Source organism: Calliopsis andreniformis, chromosome 12 (assembly GCF_051401765.1).
Source record: "Calliopsis andreniformis isolate RMS-2024a chromosome 12, iyCalAndr_principal, whole genome shotgun sequence".
Lineage (NCBI taxonomy): Eukaryota > Metazoa > Arthropoda > Insecta > Hymenoptera > Andrenidae > Calliopsis > Calliopsis andreniformis.
The window spans coordinates 17652175-17677417 of NC_135073.1; the positions used below are offsets into that span (position 1 = coordinate 17652175).

The 25243-nt window shown below is 40.6% G+C and overlaps 10 protein-coding genes across 10 annotated transcripts; 5 read left to right on the forward strand and 5 right to left on the reverse strand.

The window, feature by feature from the left end:
- The first annotated feature begins 2580 nt into the window (after positions 1 to 2580).
- Positions 2581 to 10883, forward strand: P5cs (Delta[1]-pyrroline-5-carboxylate synthase). The gene is made up of 6 exons (XM_076389893.1): positions 2581 to 2679; positions 5004 to 5340; positions 7174 to 7821; positions 8515 to 9332; positions 9441 to 9731; positions 9875 to 10883. Exons 1-6 carry the CDS (start codon positions 2581 to 2583, stop codon positions 10040 to 10042), a joined length of 2361 nt encoding a protein of 786 aa, XP_076246008.1. The 3' UTR covers positions 10043 to 10883.
- A 69-nt stretch (positions 10884 to 10952) lies between these two features.
- On the reverse strand, positions 10953 to 13165 carry U4-u6-60k (U4-U6 small nuclear riboprotein factor 60K). Its single transcript, XM_076389894.1, has 5 exons — positions 13049 to 13165; positions 12352 to 12899; positions 11899 to 12276; positions 11604 to 11817; positions 10953 to 11536 (listed from the first exon to the last, which is right to left on the reverse strand). The coding sequence occupies exons 2-5, from the start codon at positions 12875 to 12877 to the stop codon at positions 11077 to 11079; spliced, it is 1578 nt and encodes a 525-aa protein (XP_076246009.1). The 5' UTR covers positions 12878 to 12899; positions 13049 to 13165; the 3' UTR covers positions 10953 to 11076.
- A 1096-nt stretch (positions 13166 to 14261) lies between these two features.
- Positions 14262 to 15441, reverse strand: LOC143186320 (histone H2B). The gene has a single exon (XM_076389898.1). It carries the CDS (start codon positions 15273 to 15275, stop codon positions 14904 to 14906), a length of 372 nt encoding a protein of 123 aa, XP_076246013.1. The 5' UTR covers positions 15276 to 15441; the 3' UTR covers positions 14262 to 14903.
- Positions 15436 to 16004, forward strand: LOC143186319 (histone H2A). Its single transcript, XM_076389897.1, has one exon. It carries the CDS (start codon positions 15531 to 15533, stop codon positions 15903 to 15905), a length of 375 nt encoding a protein of 124 aa, XP_076246012.1. The 5' UTR covers positions 15436 to 15530; the 3' UTR covers positions 15906 to 16004.
- Positions 16005 to 16417: 413 nt separating this feature from the next.
- On the reverse strand, positions 16418 to 17127 carry LOC143186318 (histone H3). The gene has a single exon (XM_076389896.1). It carries the CDS (start codon positions 17043 to 17045, stop codon positions 16635 to 16637), a length of 411 nt encoding a protein of 136 aa, XP_076246011.1. The 5' UTR covers positions 17046 to 17127; the 3' UTR covers positions 16418 to 16634.
- Positions 17128 to 17283: 156 nt separating this feature from the next.
- LOC143186317 (histone H1-like) lies at positions 17284 to 18107 on the reverse strand. Its single transcript, XM_076389895.1, has one exon. The coding sequence runs from the start codon at positions 18042 to 18044 to the stop codon at positions 17406 to 17408; it is 639 nt and encodes a 212-aa protein (XP_076246010.1). The 5' UTR covers positions 18045 to 18107; the 3' UTR covers positions 17284 to 17405.
- A 600-nt stretch (positions 18108 to 18707) lies between these two features.
- Positions 18708 to 19516, reverse strand: LOC143185627 (histone H3). The gene has a single exon (XM_076388793.1). The coding sequence runs from the start codon at positions 19497 to 19499 to the stop codon at positions 19089 to 19091; it is 411 nt and encodes a 136-aa protein (XP_076244908.1). The 5' UTR covers positions 19500 to 19516; the 3' UTR covers positions 18708 to 19088.
- On the forward strand, positions 19504 to 20528 carry LOC143185628 (histone H4). Its single transcript, XM_076388794.1, has one exon. The coding sequence runs from the start codon at positions 19777 to 19779 to the stop codon at positions 20086 to 20088; it is 312 nt and encodes a 103-aa protein (XP_076244909.1). The 5' UTR covers positions 19504 to 19776; the 3' UTR covers positions 20089 to 20528.
- Positions 20529 to 21899: 1371 nt separating this feature from the next.
- Positions 21900 to 23118, forward strand: LOC143185626 (uncharacterized). The gene has a single exon (XM_076388792.1). It carries the CDS (start codon positions 21996 to 21998, stop codon positions 22692 to 22694), a length of 699 nt encoding a protein of 232 aa, XP_076244907.1. The 5' UTR covers positions 21900 to 21995; the 3' UTR covers positions 22695 to 23118.
- Positions 23119 to 24503: 1385 nt separating this feature from the next.
- On the forward strand, positions 24504 to 25148 carry LOC143185532 (histone H2A-like). Its single transcript, XM_076388616.1, has one exon. It carries the CDS (start codon positions 24542 to 24544, stop codon positions 24914 to 24916), a length of 375 nt encoding a protein of 124 aa, XP_076244731.1. The 5' UTR covers positions 24504 to 24541; the 3' UTR covers positions 24917 to 25148.
- The last annotated feature ends 95 nt before the right edge of the window (positions 25149 to 25243 follow it).

Sequence of the window (25243 nt, forward strand, 5' to 3'; positions counted from 1 at the left end):
AATGCACTGCCTCGCGTTTGCATGGATAAAAAAGCGACGATCGCAAAAAAGTTAATTATCCTTGGGTCAAGTCGGATGAATCACCTTGTATTCTCTTTCTAACACGTGGCTGTTTACAATCAAGACACTACGCAATCATTATGCTGCTATTTTAGATACGGGATCGTTACATGCGATCTTGCATAACGTATTGCTGATCAGGCGGAAATGCTCGAGTTCTTCATTCAGATTCGATTTATCTTATCAACCTCGTGTATATAAAGTACCAAGTAATTACAGTTAGAATTCACTATCAAACCGATTTTAACATAGACACAAACGAAACGGAATGGTGCTTGAAGTGCACATTTAACGCAAGCTGCGCAATTCGCGAAACGAACGGTACGGTTAATGTTATGGAATGAAGGAGGCTAGGAAATACTTGAACTGGAGTTGATAATATTTCTCTAGCCGTGCAGAAATATCTAGCTCTGATATAGCTAGAAAATACGCGATTCTCCGTCACTTCCCTTGTCGTTCTTGCGGAAAGTAAACTGCAACAAATTATTGAAAGTTATATATACATAAATTCTGATCCAAGACCTCCACTAACATGCCTTTACCCTTTCGTTATCTCCGCTGCTAGAGGTGGCACGCTTTTCACGAAGGGATTCATCGTCTCACCTGCAGCCGAATAATACTATTCGCGATCGCGACTTCAGCGCCAGACTTATTTTAGCGTGGAAATCCTCCGTGCTCAGAACGTGGTCTTTTCCACGAATATCGATAAACCATTCTATCGTTCCCGCTGCTGAAATCTATAGTCAGGAGCCAGTAGAACAAGGAAAGATTCAATTCCTAACGCGAAAGTACGAGCGGATCGAGGAACTTTTATTTCAGATAAAACATTCATCGAATACCCTCTTCTTTCTTCTCCCTGTTTCGAGCCCGGAAATTGTTACTTCAAGCCGAAGGAGCAGTCTAAATGAATACACGAAACGATTCCTCCACAAACTTCCACATTGTTTAGACTATCATTTTTCAAATTGCAAACTCCTGTTTCAGATATCGCATTAAAGAAGATGCATCGACGCTCCCTATCTCACGAATGCCTAGAAATTCCCTCGCTACGATTACCCGTCGAACGACGTTCCCTGCTGTTTCCGTGAATTTTAATTAGGCGTTGGACGTGCGGGAGGAACGTACACCTTCGTGCAAACAACGACAGAATATTTCATATCTTCCGTCGCGTAGCCATCCTTGCGTAACTCGCGTTTCAGACACGGCTTTCGCGCGCAACCCTCCCTTCACCTACGAACGCATGGGCCGATAGTCGTTTTGTCATTCGAGAAGCTCCTCGCAGAGACAAAGCGCCGTGCAGCAAAGTGATATTTTCCTCGCTTCTTTTTTCTCTCCCCTGAACACGGAGGACCTGACGTTTCGCTATAGGACGACATTGCGGAGAGTGCTTGAAAAATATCACCTTATCAAAGGCGGTGCGCCTCCCACGTTTCACGTTACAAGCGTCGCATGCCCATCGTAATCGAAGGTCTTGGAGATAGATCAGGCCACCGTGGATGGTGCGACGTAAACAACCAACAACGTCAGAATGGATCACTCAATGGAATATTCTCCCCTTTAAAAGGAACGAACATTCTTTCAGAAAAATTATGATTCCCCGAGCGAACAGCGTCGCGAGCTTCTATTTCCCTATTCCAGTGGCAAGAATCGCTTCCGACAGTGGAAGGAAACAAACCGTTTACGAAATCCGCGAAGGCAAATATTGAAATACGCGGGTCTCACGCTCGCGCGCGTCACGTCGGACTCGATAGAACAGTTATCGGTCCACGGATCTGTTTCAGGCACGCATACACGGAGATACGACGAAGCAAAAGAAGAATCGTCGTCAAAGGCGATAGCGGTTCTGTTTGCTCGATTCCCAGGTCAGAGTTCGCCGACTGTGGCTGCACTGAGAATTTCATTGCACAAAGGACACGCGTTCGCGGCGACGGACTTTGCGTGGCCTTGGCTCGCCACGGGAGATGCGGAGGACGCGGTACTAAGGTCGACCGTCGCGAGAAACGTCAAGTTCTCGGGAAGGAAAAGCTTCTCCCACCCGAGAGGCGAGGAACGTTTACTTGAGGATAGACTTCTAATCTCGACACGATAACGTCGACTTTTCTACCGCAATTCCGCCGTCAGAGAAGCAGTAGTGTGTCGTTGACCACCGTGGCGACCGCTCTGCCTCGGCACCGGGGCCTATGTACGATCTAGTCCTCTCCTCGACTTCCGTTTCTCTCTCCTGTCCCTCGACTACCCCTCGACACGAGTTTCCTGAAATCCACGAAGGAATTCTCGCGAGATCAGCCCGCGATTATCGGATTCTCCCCTCGAGCCACCGTCCTTCCAATCGGTAATTAACTCAATCCTCCCCCACTTTTCTCTCCTTCTCTATCTTCCGCTATCTCTCTGCTCCCAACCGAACTCCCTGTATCGTGGAGAAGCCACAGCACAAGTGATCGGGCAACGTTCATTCAATTAGGAAAATTGTAATTGGTGTTGCACCGTGAGAGCCGAGGAAAGAAAGTTCAAGAGGCAACCATGTACGCGGCTCTGCTACTCTTCAGATCCGCTGGGCTTGGACGGTTTCCAAGAAGATTGGCCTCGTCCTCATCTGGGCTGAGGATCCCCCAGCAACCGGTACGTCCAATTCTCTCTTATTTTCGCCCGTTCGTTCCGCGTGGAATCGACGGGTCGACCGGCCGCGACGATTGACCACTCCGCTTCTCTGATTCGATTTTCAACGCGGCCGCCGAGTTCGTATTTTTAATCGAACGTCGACCACTCGAGGGCCGCTTCCATCCCGACGAATGGCGCGATTAAGCATGAAGCATGAACATTTTTAATCAACAGTGCATCGTATTCGCGCAAATTCCACGTTCGTTCTGTTCCTCGACCACCATTCTTCTTCCGAGCCATTTCAGCTTTACGACCGAACTTCTCTCGCCAGCTGAATATTTGTGTGCAACTTGTTGATGTGCCCTCGCGGGCAAGTCGCTGGAATAATGGACTTTTTCGCGACTCCGGTATCGACGACTCTCTAATTACAGCTCGGTGGATGGATCAATTAAACAGCGGTTCAGATGCAAAACACACCATTCGTAACCGAAGATCGCCAGAGTTTAATTGGCTAGTACGAAATAAATGTGTAACGAAACGTTATCGCGAATACATAATGCAACCGATATCGCTGTTCATGTACGCAAATGAAACAAATAATAGTTCATTCGCTCGCTATTTTCATTCCTGTGTCGTATGTTACCCCGCCACTTCTTCCGTGCTGCGATTACGAATCGAAACGAACTTTTCCGTGGCTGTCGTGGAATATTTCGCCTAAGCATGTGCATACGAGGTGCTCGCGATTTCAGGGAATATGCAAATCGAATCATTCTCGGTTTATCTGGCGACAGATCCTGTTAGCTGCTCAAATCGCGCAATACAAGCCACAAAATGAAGCAAAAAAAAAAAAAGAAAGAAAGAAAAGAAAAAGAGAACGATATTTTAACCTTAATCAACTGTTTTGGACTCTCAGCAAAGATACCATTTCGTTGATACCTTGTCCCCCGCCGCGACGAATACTACGGCCGATAACAATCGTGGCTTTATCACCTCTTACTGAATTACAGCACATACGAGCGATAACAGACGCGAAGAACAGAAATTTGTCTTCGACGAGCGATCCTATTCGCGCTCCAGAGAGCCAAGTTAATCCTGGGGAATCGATATTCCCATCGGCTCGCTAAAATCAACAGGTCAAAAGGGAAGGATAGCGCCTCTAAATCCTGGGATATTCGGCTCAGCGGGAAATCCCTGATTGAAAGGTGCAGTAATTCCATCGGAGGCTGCGTGTACTCTTTCGCGCACTTTCCCGGCGCGATGGGTCGAATTAGAAACCGATAGGAACCGAGAGCAGAAACTGCGCCTTTGGGAAGCAGATAAGGCCGCAGCACGAGTCGAGTTATAAAATCGCTTGACTCTGCGTCGAACCTGGGAATCGGAGAATATCTTGGAGAGTCGCGACGAGAGAAGGGTCTTTTGAAAAATCGGCGAGCAACCCCGCGCGTCCAGGATTCCGATATGTACTTAGAAGCCGACCCAACAGAAGTCGATCGAAGCGAGAAAAGACGGCGAACGTAACGAAACGAAGCAAATTGCTGTCGCTGGCAGACGACCGGTCGTCGATTTCGAATGAATATTCATTCGAACGTCGCGACTCCATCGACGTGAGAAGGCTTGAATAGAATTAAATATCGACCGACGATTTCCCCCTTGCGACGCGCGAATTAGTCCTCGAACCGTTCCAGCTGATAGTGACTACGTAAATAGACCTGTTTTATGTAATATATTTTTATGTAACCGATAGATTACTGCGTGCCATCAGATGTGTATGCGTGGAACTATGTCGAGTAGCGATCCTCTATAACTTGAGTCTCGGGGAATTTTTTCGTTCGTGATATTTACAAGTATTGCAGGGAGATAACATTCGTGATTCGAACGATCGTAGATACGGAAAGTTTGAAACGACCGTCTTGGGACTGACGAGTGATAAGACGTCAAATTCAGTTGACTACTTGTCAAACGCGGCTTCAGACAGTCAACAGCTTCGATCGCATGAAATAAAGGAAATCGAAGATAAAAGGAACAAATCTTCATTATCTTGTGTACTTTGAACGAAAGAGAGAGCGTAGGAATCGTTTAAAATTTCTTATTTATAAATGGAAAGGACCTAAGCTTTAGATTCTAATAACTGTTCCCCACGAGTTTACGACTATCGTCGTTTCATGAAGCGATGGAGAAGAATCGTTTGAGCTTCGCTAAACTTTCAGCGCGGAGTTGTAAACTTGTAACGACAGTTGTTTAAGTATCTTACCCAGCAACGATTGCCAGACAATTGTATTCTTTACGAGCAAGCAAATTTGTTATAGTCAAGTGAAGCGATAGTCTAATGAAATTATTGTTTATAGGGAAATCGAGTGGACTTACGAAGGGAGCTGCAGACGTCGGAGAGACCCCGAAGAGCGGCAACCTTCAATGATCGTAGCCAATTAAAGTACGCGCGTCGCTTGGTGGTGAAATTGGGCAGTGCTGTTATCACTAGAGAGGATGAACACGGACTGGCACTGGGTCGTTTGGCGTCCATCGTTGAGCAGGTTGCCGAGTGCCAGAACGATGGTCGTGAATGTATTATGGTAACCAGTGGGGCGGTCGCGTTTGGCAAACAAAAACTCACTCAGGAACTGTTGATGTCCTTATCAATGAGGGAGACCCTAAGCCCTGCCGATCACACCAGAGAACACGCAGGTATAATTCTATAGGTCTAACAATAATATTATGCATGGTATTCAGAATGATTAATATCAAATTTATAGAGTGCATTAAGGAGGCTGAGCAGGTAAAGAAAAATGGAATAAACGCAGAAATTAATTACCTAATTCAATTAGTTTGCACGCCTTCACTTCTATCGCTTTTTCATGCACACTTTCACCTATTCGATCCCCTTAATGCGCTATACAAAGGCGACCTTTTCAGACATCCTATCTACGTGTCAGAGGGTTTACCTAAATATCTCTATTATTAATCTCGGTTACAAAAATCTTGCTGAAGCTGAGCGATAACCTTTATCTCTTCATGCTTTTAAACCCATGCATATCTAATTTTAACTCCTGACAGCTGGTGCATGCGAATTTATGAATAGAAATGTTTATTATAATAAAATTCGCGATAAAATAGTGGAAACATTCTATTTGAAAGAGAATTTCCCCTGTTTTGCGGCAACGCAATGTCGGGGCACGGATATCCGGGAGCAATTCAACTACTCTCATCATTTCCACTGCGAATTTCATTTTTGGCGTATTATCAACTAACTGGAAATTGGAGTGCACGATATCACACGACTGTGCTTTTCCACGCTCCGCGATCCTCGCTTCTTTATAACTCGCACGTTAATAAGTTTCAAGCACGGTACACCCACTCGAATTTTTACCATTGCCGGTCGCCCCTGCCTTTGCCTTTTATTATTATCACGGATTCATATGGCGCCCTGCGCTCCATTAATTAATCATAATTACGCGTCGCGAATACGCCGCGGCATGGCTGAACGCGAAACGCAGAGAATAATTCTCCGTTCGTATTTTTAATTGTTGGCAATGAATCAATTAACCGAGTCATTTGAAACGGATACAGCAGTTTAAACACTTTTTTCCAGCCATACAAATTCTCTCAATTAAGACGTACGAGCTTTCTCCGTTGTAACTCCTACAATCTTTTCGTCTTCTTTTGTAAATAGAAACAATGAAGAAATTCAATGTAAAATATGTAGCGTCGTATAAAATGTAAACTGATTAAAAATTAGCTTCGTTGATGTACCTATCGATAAATTAATTTGTTGGTACTACTACTATTAACTGTATGTACTGAAAATGTTTCTTATTCACTGACTTGAGTAAGAGTCGCGCAAAAAGATCGATATAGATGAGCAAGACTCCATTCAGTTTGAATGCACGGACGTTCAGAAAGGATGCGTTGGAGCGTCCCAAAGGTACTTCCGTGGAATATCCACGAAGTCCACAGCGACCTGACAATGTCCAGTTCTCCGATGTAGGTTAAACTAACAACCGCGAGCCGCCCAATTCTTTCACTCGCAGTTCCTCCGAGATTCTATTTGCTCGAGAAAACATTGGCGGTAATTCTTCTTTCGGGAGGTGGGAATCAAACACGATAGACGAAAATTGTTGAGGAAGCAGTAAAGTCTTGTTACTTATTACCTCTTGAGAAGCATTTGCGCAATGCGATGGTCACTAACTTCCCTTCCTCTCTGACACAACATAATGATCAAAGAATGACTAAAACCTTATTGTCTACACATTTCATTTACGTACTTAATCAATGCTCCGCTGTGGCCCTTTCCAGCATTTCATTAGAATTCATGAACAACTAAAAAGATATCGAAATGTCTGTCTTTGTGAAATCATAATTAAAGTAGAATATTCTATCTGCTGGAAGGGGTTAGAAGAATAAGCGAAAATCATTGAATTAACAACCCATGTTGCACCACATGATCTACTGACCGCATATCAAGCTCCACGGTACAGTAGTGGAAGGTGGTCTGATAACTTGAGTCTCATCTTCACGCAGGAACTCTTTTGGAACCTAGAGCAGCAGCCGCGGTGGGTCAGTCAGGTCTGATGTCCCTATACGACGCAATGTTCGCTCAGTACGGCGTAAAATTGGCCCAAGTTCTGGTGACCAAGCCCGACTTCTACAACGAGGAGACTCGTAAAAATCTCTTCAGCACCCTTAGTGAGTTGATCAGCCTGAATATCGTACCAATCATAAACACAAACGACGCGGTCTCACCACCACCCCAAGTCGACGAGGAGGTTGCTGGTGGCGGAGGAAGAAGGGGCATTTCTATCAAGGACAATGACTCCTTGGCAGCTATGTTGGCTGCAGAGGTCCAGGCGGATCTGTTGATCCTGATGAGTGACGTCGATGGAATCTACAATCTACCCCCTTGGCAAGACGGGGCGAAGATGTTGCATACTTTCAGCTCTGATCTGAGGGGTACCATCAAATTTGGACAGAAGTCGAAAGTTGGCACCGGTGGCATGGACTCGAAAGTTAATGCCGCGCTCTGGGCACTCGATAGGGGTGTCTCTGTCGTGATATGCAATGGAACGCAAGAGAAAGCTATAAAAAGCATTCTTACTGGAAGAAAAATTGGAACCTTCTTCACGGAAACGACTGGATCCTCCACGCCTGTTGAGGTTGTTGCAGAAAATGGTAACTTTGGACTTTTCTCCGTTTTCTACTGATTTTTCTATACATGTTTCGAGATCTTGGAGTGGGTAAATGTCACTTCGAACTATCTTGTAATATGTTTTCTCTTAATCCTGAGTATATTTTCTCTTTCCTTAAAAATAAGTTATAGGAAGATTGTTGTTGTGTCGAACAAGGGGGCTTTTTCGTGGAGAGATCGATCACTCGCGTTATTTTGTTCTACCAACCATAGCAATATAGGTCATCGATTATCGAAGGTAGAAATGAAACGGCTTACAGTTACCGTATCGTGGCCATTGTACGATTATCCGCGACACGTTGCTTTCTCTAAGATATAGAAAATGTCGTATTATTCGGAGAAGCGTATTTAATTCAAACAGTCCTTAGCAACTCCATTGAAAAGTAAGCAAAAAGTAAAGTAGTTTAATATTCTTAGCTGGAGAGCTTCCAGACAGGAAATACGGTTCTTCCTCAATTCGCTTTAGATAATTTTTATCAACGTTGCCCTTCATTAAAACTTATTTAATATACCAGTTCTGAATCTCTCCCAAGAAATTCCAATCCTACTAATTATAAGAGGAAGGTTTTCAACCAACAGAATTCACTTCCTAAACTATATTCTTTTCCCAATTTTCGTTAGAAAAAAATAGTAGCAAGGTTTAAACATTATTGTAATACAAAAATGACAACTTACAGCTCGCGTGGGCAGCAGAACGCTCCAAGCTCTCCTTCCAGAGGAACGAGCAAGCTGTATCAACATACTGGCCGATCTTCTTGAATCCCGTCAGGCGGAGATTCTGAACGCGAACGAGAAGGATCTCGAAGCAGCGAAGAAAACCGGCCTAGCAAAAGCTCTTCTGTCTCGTCTCTCCTTAACACCCGCCAAACTGAAGTCCTTGAGCTCTGGCTTAAGACAAATTGCAGATGATTCCCTGACGAACGTGGGCCGCGTGCTCAGGAGGACAAAACTAGCAGAAGGACTGGAACTGAAACAAATCACGGTACCAATCGGCGTGTTGCTGGTGATTTTCGAGTCAAGACCAGACAGCCTCCCACAAGTGGCGGCGTTAGCGATGTCCAGCGCTAATGGACTCCTTCTAAAAGGAGGCAAAGAGGCCACCAATAGCAATCGGTACTTAATGGATCTCGTGAAAGAAGCACTGAAGGCCGTGGGCGCTGACAACGCGATATCTCTGGTCTCCACCAGGGAGGATGTCGGTGATTTGCTGTCAATGGAAAAACACATTGATCTCATCATACCAAGGGGCAGCTCCGACCTCGTCCGAACGATTCAGGAACAGTCGAAACACATCCCTGTGCTTGGCCACGCAGAAGGTATTTGCCATGTGTACGTTGACAAGGAAGCAGACCTGAACAAGGCTTTGAAGATCATTAGGGATGCTAAGTGCGATTACCCAGCCGCTTGTAATGCTATGGAGACGCTGCTCATCCATGAAAGCCACATGAGGGATAGTTTCTTCACAGACGTCTGCAATATGCTGCAAAAAGAGGGTGTAAGTAATTTATTGTGTAATTTTTCGTTGGATACTGTGTAAAAATGTCAGGACACCTGCTTGAATTCTGCGTACACAGATTACTCATGTCAATCTCCGAAATTCTAGGTGAAAATCAACTCCGGGCCGAAACTTAGGGAACTGTTGACATTCGGCCCGCCAGCTGCGAAGAGCATGAGGACCGAGTACGGTGCCCTCGAGTGCACTATCGAGGTCGTGTCGGATCTCGATGATGCGATAAATCATATTCACAAATACGGCAGCGGGCACACTGATGTCATCGTCACCGAGGACAGCAAAAGGGCCGCCCATTTCCAGAGGGAGGTCGACAGTGCATGCGTATTCCATAACGCCAGTACACGATTCTCTGACGGCTACAGATTCGGTCTTGGTGCGGAGGTGAGTCATTAAAATCGTGTATGATCTAACGACCATACAATTCGGGACTATGTTAGTTCTATTTTCCTCGTATTCGCTATCCAGTCGACGTTCAAATGGGAAAATTAGTCAACAAATTTAATTGAATTATTCTCTGTGAAAAGGTCGGAATTTCCACGGCACGAATCCATGCACGCGGACCAGTTGGCGTGGATGGTTTACTGACCACAAAGTGGGTCTTGCAAGGTGATGGACACGCAGCTGCAGACTTTGCCGAGGGTGGCGGCAAAGTTTGGCTTCACCAATCTTTACCGCTGAATGAATCAGCATGAATTAATCCTGCTGAATGAAGTAATCTCGAAGACGTTTCGAAATCTTCGTCACCGCAATGTGGAGGATGTTTCATCGAGGAGAATCACCAATCATTCCCCTTCAATCATTCGTCGATATATTTTAGCAAATCATTAAGAAACTCACTCCTCCGTATTTCAAAACCAGATACACAGTTGGCAAAAATCTAAGTTATTTTTTCAAATAAAAACAGAATGAAGATGTATTAATATTGTTATATATATATATATATATTTGATATCTTGTAAATTGTAAGATAAATATTGTAATTACCACATGACATTTAGTAAAGTCATAGACATTTGACAGACCAAAGAAGAAATCAGCATACCATGTAATTAATTTAACTGAATAAAAATGACTCTTAAACGATTTATACTTGCGAAATTCCGTAAATTGTATTAAAAAATATATTTCCTGTATAAAATAGGATTTACAATCGAAAGAGAGAAACGCTTACCTTACTTCGAAAACTTCTCATGGAAGTTTGGTAATAAAGTAAAAGCTTGGGAACCTCTCTTATTCGGAGTTACTTTGATCGTTCGAGAAGTTATCTGATTTATTCGTTGCTCCTCGTTAAGTCAACTCAAAGACCCGCATATCTTTCCGAGTTATTCCAATCACGAATAAAAAAAAACCACCTATTAGGAAATTGCAAATTTATCCTGCTCTATGTATCTATCTACGAACTTTCTCGATCTAAAGAAAGATATATTAAATAAAAAAAATAAAAAATAGGGGCTATAATTTTACAATACCAGCAGATTTTCTTTTCCCATCAATCTCCAAACACTTCTTGCCGATAAAACGACAGTAAGTATTCTACAACTTAATACACTAAAAGACTGGTATATTAAACATAATAATCCTTATCAAACTAACATATCAAAGAACAGGTAATAAAGAATATATCTTTATTAGGTTTCCTATGTTACAAAATCGCACTCCTCTTGCGTCGTCAGGATAGATTTCTTGAAGTGGGCGCCAGTTAGGTACACTGTATTTGGTAGTCTTTTTACATATTTTCGGGAGCCCACAATTTAAAAGTTCTGTCGTATGAAGTGGTCCCAATAAATTTGTGATCAGGAGAAATATCCACAGACATAACTTTTCCGTCGTGACCGGGTAGAGTCTTAAGAGGCTGCCAAGTCTTATTTGACCATATTTTGGCAGTATTGTCATATGAGGCTGTGACCAAGTATTGTCCTTCCAGCCTCTGATACTTCACATCCGATAATAAATTCGTATGTGCGGGTATCGTGTATACGCAGGACCTTTTTCGTAAATCCCATATCTTACAAGCGTTATCCTCACTTGCAGTCGCTATGTGGAAACCATTCGGGGAGAAATCAATTCCGTAAATGGCTTTCAAGTGACCCTCCATAAACATAATGCACCTTCCTGTACGAAGATCCCACACTCTGCCAAAGGAATCATGGCCACCTGTAGCACTTACACTACCATCACATTGGAAGCTGCAATTCAAGTTAAGTATCTCAGCTTTTATTAAATAGATTCCATACTCTGAAATGTTATACATACCTGATACAATGCACAGCCTTAGCATGGCCTTCTTGGTGCAATACTTCTGCTTGTTGTTCCAAATCCCAAAGTCTCCAAGATGCATCGTAGCAACAGGTTCCAAGAAATCGACCAGATGGATGAAATGCCAGCCTCGAAACTCTGTGTGGTTCATGGCCCTCAACTTCAGCTAGCGGCTTTTCACTGGAACCACCACTCCAGAGTTTTACCGTTCCTATACAAATAAAGGATATATTTTACTATTCATTCTGTACATAATTTTTATGGCAATCTTCAAAAAATGACTGTAACTAACCATCAGAAGCACATGATGCCAGTACACATGTCTGCCCTGCTTTATCCCCCACCACCTCTTCAGTAATAGTAGCTTTTGGATGAAAAACAATGCAGCCAACATTACAAGCATGCCCTTTAAGTGTACGCAACAGAGTACAGTCAGGTACAGACCATAATTTGCACAAGCCTGACCATGAAGCAGTAGCAAGCATCTTGGAATTGGGACTAAATTGACAGAAGGATATTGGTCTGGTATCTCCAATTTGGGAACAATAAATCGTCAATGCTTGTAACTTCTTCAGAAGTTCCTGACGGCGTGCTGTTCGAGTAGCTGTTGGTAACTCTAGATCTTGCCTTGCCTTCTCGAGTCGTGCCTTTGCTCTGGGCAGAGAATATGCTGCAACATGAATTTTACATGAGTAATATATAATAAATAAACAAAAGTTATTCAAATAATATACATTTCACTCACTAGCAATCCAGGATCTAGCTATCTGTAAAGATTCTGGTCCCTCGTGGTACCATGTTGTTTCTGTATCCCTTTCAATAGCATGGGAAGGTTTTTCATCTTCCTCATGCTTTTTCTTAATTGCATCTTCTCCTAAACTAGCCAATAATTCCCTTAACCTTGTCCTTCTGTCTGCTGGTCCTTCACCAAATAGACAAATTGGTTCTCCTAATTGTCTCAAGTTCTTTTTTACCTCAAAATCATCAGTGGACACATTAATTTGTCGAGCTTTCTTTCTGCGTTCAAACTCCTCCAATAGAGCTTGTCTGTCTTTTGACATCTCATCCTCAAGCTCCATATATTCATTGGATATGTGTACATTTCCCAAAGTGGCAGCAACATTGACACCATCCCCCATATTTGCAGCATCTTTCTCCTCTTCAGAAGATTCTGCTGCTGTGACCAACCTTGCACGTTCTGCTTCTTCCAGAGATCCATAATGAACAGTTTTCTGTTTCTTAACGTAAACCAAATCTTCGTCGTCCGACATACTGCGTGATTACAAGGGTGACCTGTAAGATTCAGTATAAGTATATTAAAATAATAAAACGACGTAACCTATGTAACAATTTTAAGTAACAACATTGTTGACAGCGTGAACATAACCTTTAAGACTTGAGAAAACATTCTAACTTAATATTTTATATGGTTAATTTCTTACGTAATTTATGTAGATCCACAACTTAAAAGTAATTACAGCTGTTTCTTAAATTAATTTAACTGACGTAATTCATAAAAGTGTCTCATTACGATGATATTTAGCCATCAACCACCATCATCTGTTAAGCACATTGAATGTCAGACGCCATCTCTTGGGTAGACGCTTGCAACTGCTTCCACAGAAAATGAGGCTCGATTACCTTACTTCGTTTTGATCGATTGAGAAGCTATGAAAATAATTGATGATTGCAAAATTATAGTTTCACCTTAGCTCTTAGACAAATTATTTGTTTCCTAAGAGGTAGTAAGGATGTATTCTGAGAGAAGATCGAACACAGGCAATTGCAAGCTTTTTTTCCTATAAGAAATTTATGATCTCTCCGGGAACTTGGACAGGAAAATGGAAAATTTCATAAATAAACTTAACTTAGTAACTTAATGCTACTTTGGCTTTAAAATGCCATTTTTCTAACACTTCGATTCCTTATGAAGCGAAAGTTGTAAATAGAAATATTTATCTACTACTTTAAATTAATTCAATAATTGAATCCTAATATACAATATGAAATTCAAGTCATGTTTCTGAAAAATTTCTGAAACGTGATTTTCACAAGAAAGTGAAAATAAATTTCAAAAATGAATTTTCTCTAAAGTCAATTAAAATATCTAGTATTTTGTATTGCCAACTTACTGTTAACAGTTGTTGCGTTGTTAGTAGTTAGCATCAACCACGCCATCTACAACATAGCCGATGGAATAACGATTTTCTTTGGCGAAGATTCGCATCAAAATAAATTTTATTAAATTTACATCCTTTCATATGGATTTATATAGAAATATTCCAAATTCTGCTTTACAATACGTTTTAATAATTAAACAATCAAAACTATATAGGTACTGCCATTATACGTACTTTTTAACGTGCCATTAATGTATCATATTAAACTTTGTCTTGTTATATAAACGCGTATTCAGTTTTACAAGCAAATCTTATCAATTAAAAGGAATATATTCAGAATAATTGTCATAATTTCATCTATTCTATAGTGTCAGTAAATTGAATTATTATATTTTTATTACTAAAGATATACTATTCAATAAGCGTATATATATTCTACAGTACGTTTCTATAACTTTTGACTGCATTAAATATTACACCAGTGAATTTTATGAATCATGATTTATTTATTAAATATGGAAAAACGGAGTGGGTTTTGTTGTTTTTGGTTCTCTTATTTTCTCCAGACTTATAACTATAAAATTATACATTTTATAGAAATATTAATAATACACTTATCTTCTTAATATTAAGATTATCCTTTTTCTGCATTAAAAACTTAACTAATGATCATTGTACATTACACGTATCAAACATGAAAATATGTAAACTCATGTTTTTTCCAAATTTCTTACAAAATTATACTCAGTGCGCATGTCAAAAAACAGTAAAATACCGCCAATTACTAATTACTTCTACAACGTAACTACTTATAATTTCACGAACGTACAAATGTGTATTTTCGACAGTCTTAGATATCAATTTCATACAAAAAGGATGTATTCTAGATGACTAAAGACTAGAACTCATTTTATTCGTAGAAAAGTTTGTACGAAATGTCGAAGAGGCAGGGTGGGTCGCAATTCGTTCTTAATTGTAGGAGTTGGCAGAATCGAAAGTCTTTACTATTCATCATTAACAAATATCAGTCTTTTAAAAATTATTTGGAACTTCCAAAAAATTAAATATTGTTAAATACAGCCTCACAACAACAGTTCGAGTGTCAAATGAGGTTTGTCTACGTATTGAGAAAATTGTTGGCCCTTAAAAGGGCCGATTAAACTAATTGCAGCTGCGTTTACTTGGAGCTGGTGTACTTGGTGACAGCTTTGGTTCCTTCAGAAACGGCATGCTTGGCCAATTCACCAGGCAACAAGAGCCTAACAGCAGTCTGGATCTCCCGAGATGTTATGGTGGATCTCTTGTTGTAGTGAGCCAAACGCGAAGCCTCAGCAGCAATGCGCTCAAAGACATCATTCACAAAGCTGTTCATGATGCTCATGGCTTTGCTGGAGATCCCAGTGTCGGGGTGAACTTGCTTCAACACTTTGTAAATGTAGATAGCGTAGCTCTCCTTCCTCCTCCTCTTCTTCTTCTTGTCAGTCTTGCTGATATTCTTTTGGGCTTTTCCAGCTTTCTTCACAGCTTTTCCGCTCGCTTTCGGTGGCATCTTCGAAAATGATTCGCACGAAGGATACGTTCGTCTACAGTGAACAGTGAGGATTTTGTGGCATTGCAGAGGCCAGGCGGCAGTATATGGTAGGGATTGTGAAGGCGACCGCCGCACCAATCACGAGCGAGCTGCCACGCTATTGGCTCGCCGCAGCAGTTGCGGTCAGCGTAAAAGGATACCGTTTTCCTGCCTCAGCGTCAATTTCTCTCGTTAGTCGGCTCTGTTCGTATCGTCTGTAACGAATTATTAAACATGTCTGGACGCGGTAAAGGTGGAAAAGCTAAGGGAAAGGCGAAGTCCCGTTCCAACAGAGCTGGTCTTCAATTTCCTGTTGGTCGTATCCATAGACTTCTTCGCAAAGGCAATTATGCAGAGCGCGTTGGTGCTGGAGCACCAGTGTATCTCGCAGCTGTTATGGAGTATTTGGCGGCTGAAGTTCTCGAATTGGCTGGAAATGCTGCTCGTGACAACAAGAAGACTAGGATCATTCCTCGTCATTTGCAACTAGCCATTAGGAATGACGAAGAATTGAACAAATTGCTCTCTGGAGTAACCATCGCTCAAGGTGGTGTACTCCCCAACATCCAAGCTGTTCTGTTGCCAAAAAAGACCGAGAAGAAAGCTTAACTACGCATCATCAATAGAAAATGGCCCTTTTCAGGGCCACAAAATGTTTCAAAACGAAGGAATTGCTATATGTTTCATGCTAAATTTTGGGTTTTATGGTCGAAGTCGTCAAAAATAATAGAATCATAAATCACCTAAGGGATGCACACCAGAGGGTGCATTAAAATAGGAATGCAGTCCTGCCTCGTAAACAGTCTGTAGAAAGCAAACACATGACCCGAGGGCCCCAGATGGCCCCGAGCAGATGTTCTATTGTTCCGCTCTACAAGCAGAGGGGAACAGCCCCTATGTAGTTGAACTGGGACCGTGAGAATCTCATGAAATATATTTATACTTTGCGACAGAAATTTAAAGTAAAAGTATGTTTTTCAAAACGAAATACCTAAATTAATCGTATAGAAATTAAATGTATACATTTGTGACGTACATAAGACCACGTTTTTCACTAAGAAAAAATATCTAACTTTCATCATTCGTAATGTAGTATTTCATATATCAATTGATACTCCAACTTGCACTAAATCTTAATTAAAATGTATTTACTAATCGTTTTTACCTGTACAATACTAAAAACCATTTTCCGAAATAAGTATTACTAGGTATTAAACTGTGTATGATTTTTTTAATGCAATTTTTTAGGGGATACGTAGTTGAGATCGCATGTTACTACATCGTAAGAAATTTTGGCCCTGAAAAGGGCCGATTATTTTGATATTGTAAGAAGTCAAATTAAGCTCTCTCTCCACGGATACGACGAGCCAATTGGATATCTTTTGGCATGATGGTTACTCTCTTGGCGTGAATGGCGCAAAGGTTGGTGTCCTCGAAGAGACCGACGAGGTATGCTTCGCTGGCTTCCTGAAGCGCCATAACTGCAGAGCTTTGGAAACGGAGATCGGTCTTGAAGTCCTGAGCGATTTCACGAACTAGGCGTTGGAATGGCAGCTTCCTGATGAGAAGCTCCGTACTCTTCTGATAACGACGAATTTCACGAAGAGCAACAGTTCCAGGCCTGTAGCGATGAGGTTTCTTCACTCCTCCAGTAGCAGGAGCACTCTTGCGAGCCGCTTTGGTCGCCAACTGTTTTCGTGGAGCCTTTCCACCAGTGGATTTACGAGCGGTTTGCTTGGTACGAGCCATTCTTGTAAAGAGCAGCGAAACGATCTTCCTCCGTCAGAAGTATATTCTGAAATGAGGTTTCGCAGGAAAACGTGTTGCTTTTATACTCTCACGTTTGCGCGGGAACGCATCTGATTGGACGACGGTGAACTAGGGAAGGGGGACCTTTGCATCTGTGTAAAGAATGTGCAACAGCAAAAGTAGGTAAAATAACGTGAAGGAAAAAGAATTGAGTTTCATTATGTTAGTATTGCAAGGATTCGGTAGACAGACACAACTTTATTGATGAATAAATAGAAGATTCGGAAGATAATTCCTCGTTAGAAATATTTGGTGGCCCTGAAAAGGGCCATTTTGAAATTTTTCGATGCAAATGGAAATTTACTTCCTTCCCGTAGCCTTCACTGATTTAGCAGCTGTCACCTTCTTCGGTTTTGGCGTCTTGGTTTTGATTGCCAAAGCTTTAGCTGTCTTCTTGCTTTTAGCTATTGATTTACCAGTAACTTTAGCCTTATTGACGGGGACAGATTTTGACGGGCGAACTTTTTTCAGTGGAACTGCTGCTTTCTTGACGCTTTTGGCAGTTTTCTTCGAGCTGGCTGGTTTTTTTGTCAGTACTTTTTTCTCTACTGCCTTCTTTTCAGGAATCTTAGCCTTTTTAGCTTTGATTTTTTCCTGCGCACTAACAGGAAGCTTGAATGATCCAGAAGCACCACTGCCTTTTGTCTGCACAACAGCGCCAGATGTTATCGCTGTCTTTATGTAGCGTTTGATCAATGGAGCCAATTTGCTATCGTCGACATTGTATGTCGCAATGATATACTTCTTAATAGCCTTAACGGATGATCCTTTGCGATCTTTTAACTCCTTGATAGCAGCTTTAACCATCGCTGAAGTTGGCGGATGAGAGGATTTCGTGCGCTGCATCTTCGATTTACTTTTTACCAATTTCTTCGTAGAAGGAGAGGTGTTTGTTATAGTCTTCACGATGGTACTTCCACTAGATGTCTTATTTTCCATTTTTTCACAAGACCGACCGAGTCAACAAGCAAGAGAGTCGCAAAACTTTTCGAACCGTACTTGTATAACACTGGCAGCCATAAAATGGCTGCCGCTCTTCGTACGTCGAATTCGAGCACAAGCACGGACCATGAAGAGAGACTTATGTATTATGATCACTTTGATCAATCCTTTCAAGCGAGAAACAGGAAAAGAAACATACACTTTTCCTTGCATTTATACATAAATCATTTTATGAAAAAGGTACGTAAACCTACCATAGTGTACCTACATATATATACTCTTTGATGCAGGTCCTTCTATACTCAAATCTAGCATGAAATATAGCATACGAAATTAATTTTGTTAGACTTCTTGTTTGCTCACAGAGAACATTGCCCAAGAAAATTGAACAATTTTGAATATCTATGTAGAATTTTGTATTTGCATGACACAAAAATTAAGTAGGGAACGTTACTGCATCTATCTAATATGTGGTTTAAGATTAATTCACTGAAATAAGTTCAGGAAACGAAAAATACTTTGGTCTAGGAGTAGATGCTATGCTATACAAGCTTATAGCGGTAAAGTAAACTAGTAACACCTTATTTCCATCGTTTTTTGAAGAAAATTTATATATGTGTACTATGCAAAATTAGATGTTTTAAACTATTTGCTGGAATAACATTTTTATTTCTGATAATGGAAGAATGAAATTCCGGTGTATTCTGATTTCAAATGACTGTAATCGCAAAGTCCGACCTCGACTATCAGGCCCTTTTTTTTAATATATGTACTTTCTTCGATGGAAGAAAATTTAAAAAAACGCATTATCATGAATATATTCTAGTTAACTATTTGGAAATGTCGATGTAATATTACTGCAATAAACCTTTTCCAGGTAAGTATACATGAAATACTAGAGTTCGAACGAGTAAATCATTGTTAACTAACAAAAGAAGTTATGAGGATAGGAATGAAGGTTTTTAGCTGCGATTTGTGTCCTCGTCTTAGAATTTTGGGCCCTAAAAAGGGCCATTTGTTTAAAATTGAGGGATTGTATATTTAAGCCCTCTCTCCACGAATACGACGAGCCAACTGGATGTCTTTAGGCATGATGGTCACACGTTTGGCGTGAATTGCACAGAGGTTGGTATCTTCAAAAAGACCGACTAGGTAAGCTTCGCTGGCTTCTTGTAAAGCCATAACAGCAGAGCTTTGGAATCGAAGGTCCGTCTTGAAATCCTGAGCAATCTCACGAACCAAACGTTGGAATGGCAGCTTCCTGATCAGAAGCTCAGTGCTTTTTTGATATCTTCGAATTTCTCGGAGAGCTACGGTTCCTGGCCTGTAGCGATGAGGCTTCTTTACTCCTCCAGTAGCAGGAGCACTTTTACGTGCAGCCTTTGTTGCTAACTGCTTCCTTGGTGCTTTACCACCAGTTGATTTACGAGCGGTTTGCTTGGTACGAGCCATAGCTAATACTTAGACGATGCGTACTACTCCGAATCTGGAATAATTCTGGTTACGGCGGACAAACTGCGTTTCAATTATAGGGACGCTGGGTCAATCGACCCATGCTGTGATTGGCTGAGCTGCTCGATGGTGGGGAATCCATGCGCAGCTGCGCGGCCGCTTAGCAGAGTGGGGGACCCCATCGCCTAAGAATACATAAAGAAGCCGCTTGACTGTCCCCAGCACATTCTACCTTTATCGAACGTAGAAACGGAATCGTATACTTTCATTTCTGAACATGACTGGCCGCGGAAAGGGAGGAAAAGGATTGGGAAAGGGAGGAGCGAAGCGTCATAGGAAAGTTCTTCGTGATAATATCCAAGGTATCACGAAGCCAGCTATTCGTCGTTTGGCTCGCCGAGGTGGTGTCAAACGTATCTCTGGATTGATCTACGAAGAAACTCGAGGTGTCCTGAAAGTTTTCCTGGAAAACGTCATCCGAGATGCTGTAACTTACACTGAGCATGCTAAAAGGAAAACCGTGACTGCTATGGATGTTGTTTACGCTTTGAAGCGTCAAGGAAGAACTCTTTATGGTTTTGGTGGCTAAAACCGTAATGTTCATTGCAATATAGGAAAAATCGGCCCTTCTCAGGGCCACCAAATAATTCAAACATGGAAAACTTTCTTTCGACAACAAAGTGCAAAAATTCTAGGCTTTAACCCTTACCGTATTTCCTGATCAAGTGTATTCGATGTTAGTTTATAGTTTTTTATATACAAGAAATGTTTTACATACTCTATTTGATGAAGTACAGTCGGAGATAGATCTATGTGTGTACAATAGGAAAATGCTTGTAGAATTATAACAATTCCTGTCGAATTGTTGACGTGCATGTTTATTGAACTGATAGACTTGTAACATCGTAGAAATGAAGTAAGAGAACGTCCTTAGTGCAATTTTTTAAAAGAGAACTTCATTTCAGAAATATTTTACAGCTGTACTTTCAAAACTATACTAGAAATAAATTCTACGAATCGCACTGAAAATGCACGCTTCCTTTCTTTCAGGCGATCTTTCTCTTATTTCTCTAATATCCTAACCTCTATTCTTATATTTAGGGACTTTCACATTATGACTTCTAAATCTATGTAGTTCACACTAGTGCTACACTTCTGTCATTTGTTACTAGAACAAATTTTTAAGCTGCTTAAGCGAGTTTTCAAATTAATTCATATGCGTGTATTATGTATCAATGATTCATGTTTGCGATATTAGGCATGTAACAGAGAACAAAATAACTCTAAGAAAAATATATTTAATATAGAAGTAATCCAGCATAAATGCAGTAGTAGGACATATAAAGTTTGAACATAATGAATATATTTTTATATATGTATTACTTAGCGTGTTAGGTTCATTATTTTCACGGTCTTGTAAAACTTATTCAATATCCAGAAATATTTTTTACCTACAGTTACCTTACAACAAACAGCTTCATTTGTTAATTCATGTACTTAATAGGTACTTTTTACTTGACTGAGTATTATTTTATACAACAATAATTTTAATAAGAAAATCTTGACTATACAAGTACGACAGATATATGTATTGCGTCGCATCTGATGAGGAATTATTTTATATGGACGTATTACATTATTAAATTTTATATTCTTATCAGTAATAATTGTACCTTTAATATTATTAACATTTTTCCACAGTACATTAAAATTATGTAATTCAGAAATGATCCAATCTTAATATGCCCAAGATAAAATATAAGTTTTGGCAAAATAACGTACTTCTCATGAAATCGTGACGATAAACGCAATATGTACTGCACTTGTAAACGTATAATATATCAAATAAATTAATTTTTTAAAGTCTCATCCATTTTTGTATTTTGTATAAATTTATTGATTTACTTAAACATTTTGTTCAAATGAATATCATATCGACTACTTCTGTTATGCCTTCACGATCTTTGTATTTCCCACCACGGAAAACTCTTCGAATTCCTACCAATTTCTTTGTTGCATTGACACTTTTTCGCAATAAATTATAAGTTTTAACATTAGAGCACCCTTTCTAATCAAAAAAATATTATTTCATTAGAAATTATTCTCTTTTTTAATCAATTTTCCAAATTAGTCTACCATCCATCAAGAACAACCATGAGTTTATGTCTCTTTGGGCGCATATAATGATTGAAAATAATGAAAATTGCATCGTTTGACGATGGTACGGGATACTCCCGACAATAAACAATTACTTAGTACCGCATAAGTCGTTTCAAATTAATTAAATCTTAGTTTAAATCGCAAAGATTCGCTTTGAAGTCTCTGATTCTCAGCAACCGGCTATTGGAAACATAGGTGGGGCTCCTCTCCATGGTCCGCGCTGCAACGTAAAGACAGAGAGCCGACCCGCCAAAAGGCACTTTGGATAGCACGAAAACGTCTTTCGTGGAACCTTTACCGCATTATTTTTTTTACGATTAATCGTACGTTGGAATAATGGAGGACAAGACTAGCTCAGGAAGCATCACGGCGACAGAAAGTTCAACAACGAACACGTCTGCGTCGAAAAAGGCGACGAAGTCGAAGGCCAAGTCCCAACGACCAAAGGCATCTCATCCACCAACCTCTGAGATGGTGAATGCAGCCATAAAGGAGTTGAAGGACCGGAAGGGATCGTCGCTGCAGGCTATCAAGAAATACATTGCGACCACCTACAAGGTCGATGGCGAGAAGCTGGCACCATTCATTAAGAAGTACCTGAAAACTGCCGTAACATCTGGTGCAGTTGTGCAGACATCTGGAAAGGGTGCATCTGGCTCGTTCAAGCTGTCGGCCCCCTCGAAGGGCTCTCCTGAGTCCAAGAACAGGCCCAAGCGAGAAGCCAAGGAAAAGGTAGAGTCGTCCGCTGCTGAGAAGAAGCCTGTTGAGAAGAAACAGGCTGGGCAGAAGAAAGCTGCTGCACAGAAGAAACCAGCCCCTGCTAAGAAGCCTGCCGTGGCGCAGGCCAAGCCCAAGAAGGTGAAGACCGCTGCCGCTAAGAAATCTGAGGCGGCTGCGAAGCAGAAGACCGCTGCTCAAGCGAAGAGCTTGTCGAAAACTAAGAAAGCTACCAAGGCACCAGCAGCCAAGACGAAAACGCCAAAACCGAAGACCGCCAAGTCACCCAAAGCCACTAAGGCTGCGGCGAAGAAATAAACTATTACCCGGACACAATACCAATGGCCCTTTTCAGGGCCACAAACTTTTTCATACGAAAGAACGATCTCGAATTTTAAACATTCATACTTACCCTAACTCCACCTTCCTTTACCATTGGAAAATAAAATTTCTAAAATATGTAGGGAATATAGACTGAAGATTAGAAGCTTTTAGCCATACTTTTTCTATTTATACTAAGAGAAATATAAAGTTAACATGTTATCTAGTCGAAATAGTTCTTAAAAATTGAGGTTTTGAAATAGGTCAGTAGAAGTAATGAGATTCGAAGTCTGATAGTAGAATTTTTTATTTCGAGAGAAGTTGGTTTTTACTGTTTGCATTAGTAAGTTCTTTTTTTCTTTTTTAGATACATATCTTCCGTGTTTTAGCATTACAAAATAGGAGGTATTTCAGTCACAGATTTCAATCGGTTACTACCTGCTTATTACAGTTATTTTTAGTCGAGAATTTTAGTGAATTTTGTATGTCGAAGTCCGATGTGAACCCTAACCTACTACTTTGTAGCTAACCCTAACCTCACAATGAAGCATGATAACTGCATCATATGCATACTGTGCGTAGCAGCCTACACTATACAGTATTTTCATCATGTTAGAATTACTGTTGAGTTTGTAGTGCTGGAAATAGGTTTTTAATATGTCGATAGAGGAAACACTTTTTCATAGGCAAGCTGGCTTTTTGCGCAGCAAAACTCAGACTCTCACGATCATACGAAGTGCCTTTGTTACGAAAAGAATGTTATTAATATTTATACACATTCACATTTAATATAATTTATCAATATGAATAGTTTGGCGATAGTGAATGGATTTTATAGAGTCTACACCTTGCATTGACGATACTATGTACATTTATTATCACGATACTATGTACATTTAAATGCTCTACCTCTTTCATCTTTCTTTTTTTCAAGTTTTTCATGCTTGACTAGCGTTTTCACAACTTTTTCAATGCATTTTAATGACATCACTTCTGGTCACGATTTATGTTGCATTAGAATTTGCCTGTAGGCGATAGGCTTGTTGAACGTTTCACAAATTCTTCAATAGATTTACAATAGACACAAAAAGTATATTTTACGTGAAGCATGCAATAAGCATGCAACGTAGTAAGGGAAACAGCCTAAACTATTCAAGAGACGTTTGTACGCTGGTCTCTGATAGGGTGAAGCCAGGACATTTTATGACGCCACATGTTTATGCTTCAATACTATTTCCTTTTAGCTGCATGGGTTCTACAATAACCTTTACTTTGAATGAAAGCTGGAAAGTCGAGAGCGCCCGAAACATGTGTTTGTAACAGTACACCAAGAGTAACCTTGAACAGGCAATATAACATTTCTTGAATAGGAGAATTAAGAGAGAGAGAGGTACAGAACATGTAGTATTTATTTAGAGAGTTACTTCTGCTTCATAATGAAAGCAGATTTGTGTACATCGCATGTAGTAAATATGAGTAGGCTATTTTAGTTCTATTATTTACATAACTATAGCTTAATGCCATTCAGTATCTTTAGAAATTTTATGTAATTTGTCTACAGTATATTAACAATGTTTGTTTCTACAATCCAGGAATTTTTAATTATTTTCCTAAAAATATAAGCTAAGAAAGTTAACACAATGAACACAGTAGCGTGGAACGTTTAGTAGCGCCGCGCCAATCAGGAGTGAGCAGCCTCAACTCGCCTCCTGATTGGCGGAACGCGCGCTGTCCCTCAGGCCTATAAATGCGCAGCTGTTCCCGCCAAAATCATTTTCTGTTAGCTCTTCGTAGAGTTCACATCGTTATTTGAGTTTCATACAAGCGTATTTTTGCGTTGGAAAATGTCTGGACGTGGAAAAGGTGGCAAGATAAAGGGAAAGGCAAAGTCCCGCTCTAATAGAGCTGGTCTTCAGTTTCCTGTTGGGCGTATTCATCGACTCCTTCGTAAAGGAAACTACGCAGAACGTGTCGGTGCTGGTGCTCCAGTTTACTTGGCAGCTGTGATGGAGTATCTGGCGGCTGAAGTGTTGGAATTGGCGGGTAATGCAGCCAGAGACAACAAGAAGACCAGAATCATCCCACGTCACTTGCAACTGGCCATCAGGAATGACGAGGAGTTGAACAAACTTCTTTCCGGAGTCACTATTGCTCAAGGTGGAGTCCTGCCCAACATCCAAGCAGTCTTGTTGCCAAAGAAAACCGAGAAGAAGGCTTAAATTTCTTCTAACACAACCAAACGGCCCTTTTTAGGGCCAACAATATTTATAACAAAGGAAAATCTCGAATCCAACTATCTTTTTTCCTGTTCAAAGTATAATTTTCTAAATTTTTTATCTTGGAATGAAGAGCAATAGTTAAAGAAATAGTTATCGATTAACTCTAAGCTTGTTTTGTAAAAAAATTGAAAACAGAGATACATAGGGTAAAGTTAAAATGAAATTAATGGTGAGATTAGGAAAGCTTATAAACTTTGTTGTTGAATATCAGTTTTTCAGTTATATTGAACAATACTGAATGAATACTTCTATTGAGTGCTTTGTAAA

Bases quoted from the DNA above. Each gene is read 5' to 3' on its own strand.
- P5cs (XM_076389893.1), top strand. From the start codon at position 2,581: ATGTACGCGGCTCTGCTACTCTTCAGATCCGCTGGGCTTGGACGGTTT. The intron at 2,680-5,003 runs GTACGTCCAATT...TATTGTTTATAG, and splicing joins TGAGGATCCCCCAGCAACCG to GGAAATCGAGTGGACTTACG. The intron at 9,732-9,874 runs GTGAGTCATTAA...CTCTGTGAAAAG, and splicing joins GATTCGGTCTTGGTGCGGAG to GTCGGAATTTCCACGGCACG.
- U4-u6-60k (XM_076389894.1), bottom strand. From the start codon at position 12,877: ATGTCGGACGACGAAGATTTGGTTTACGTTAAGAAACAGAAAACTGTT. The intron at 12,277-12,351 runs GTGAGTGAAATG...TTCATGTTGCAG, and splicing joins AGCTAGATCCTGGATTGCTA to CATATTCTCTGCCCAGAGCA. The intron at 11,537-11,603 runs GTATGTATAACA...CTTGAATTGCAG, and splicing joins AAGGCTGTGCATTGTATCAG to CTTCCAATGTGATGGTAGTG.
- LOC143186320 (XM_076389898.1), bottom strand. From the start codon at position 15,275: ATGCCACCGAAAGCGAGCGGAAAAGCTGTGAAGAAAGCTGGAAAAGCC.
- LOC143186319 (XM_076389897.1), top strand. From the start codon at position 15,531: ATGTCTGGACGCGGTAAAGGTGGAAAAGCTAAGGGAAAGGCGAAGTCC.
- LOC143186318 (XM_076389896.1), bottom strand. From the start codon at position 17,045: ATGGCTCGTACCAAGCAAACCGCTCGTAAATCCACTGGTGGAAAGGCT.
- LOC143186317 (XM_076389895.1), bottom strand. From the start codon at position 18,044: ATGGAAAATAAGACATCTAGTGGAAGTACCATCGTGAAGACTATAACA.
- LOC143185627 (XM_076388793.1), bottom strand. From the start codon at position 19,499: ATGGCTCGTACCAAGCAAACCGCTCGTAAATCAACTGGTGGTAAAGCA.
- LOC143185628 (XM_076388794.1), top strand. From the start codon at position 19,777: ATGACTGGCCGCGGAAAGGGAGGAAAAGGATTGGGAAAGGGAGGAGCG.
- LOC143185626 (XM_076388792.1), top strand. From the start codon at position 21,996: ATGGAGGACAAGACTAGCTCAGGAAGCATCACGGCGACAGAAAGTTCA.
- LOC143185532 (XM_076388616.1), top strand. From the start codon at position 24,542: ATGTCTGGACGTGGAAAAGGTGGCAAGATAAAGGGAAAGGCAAAGTCC.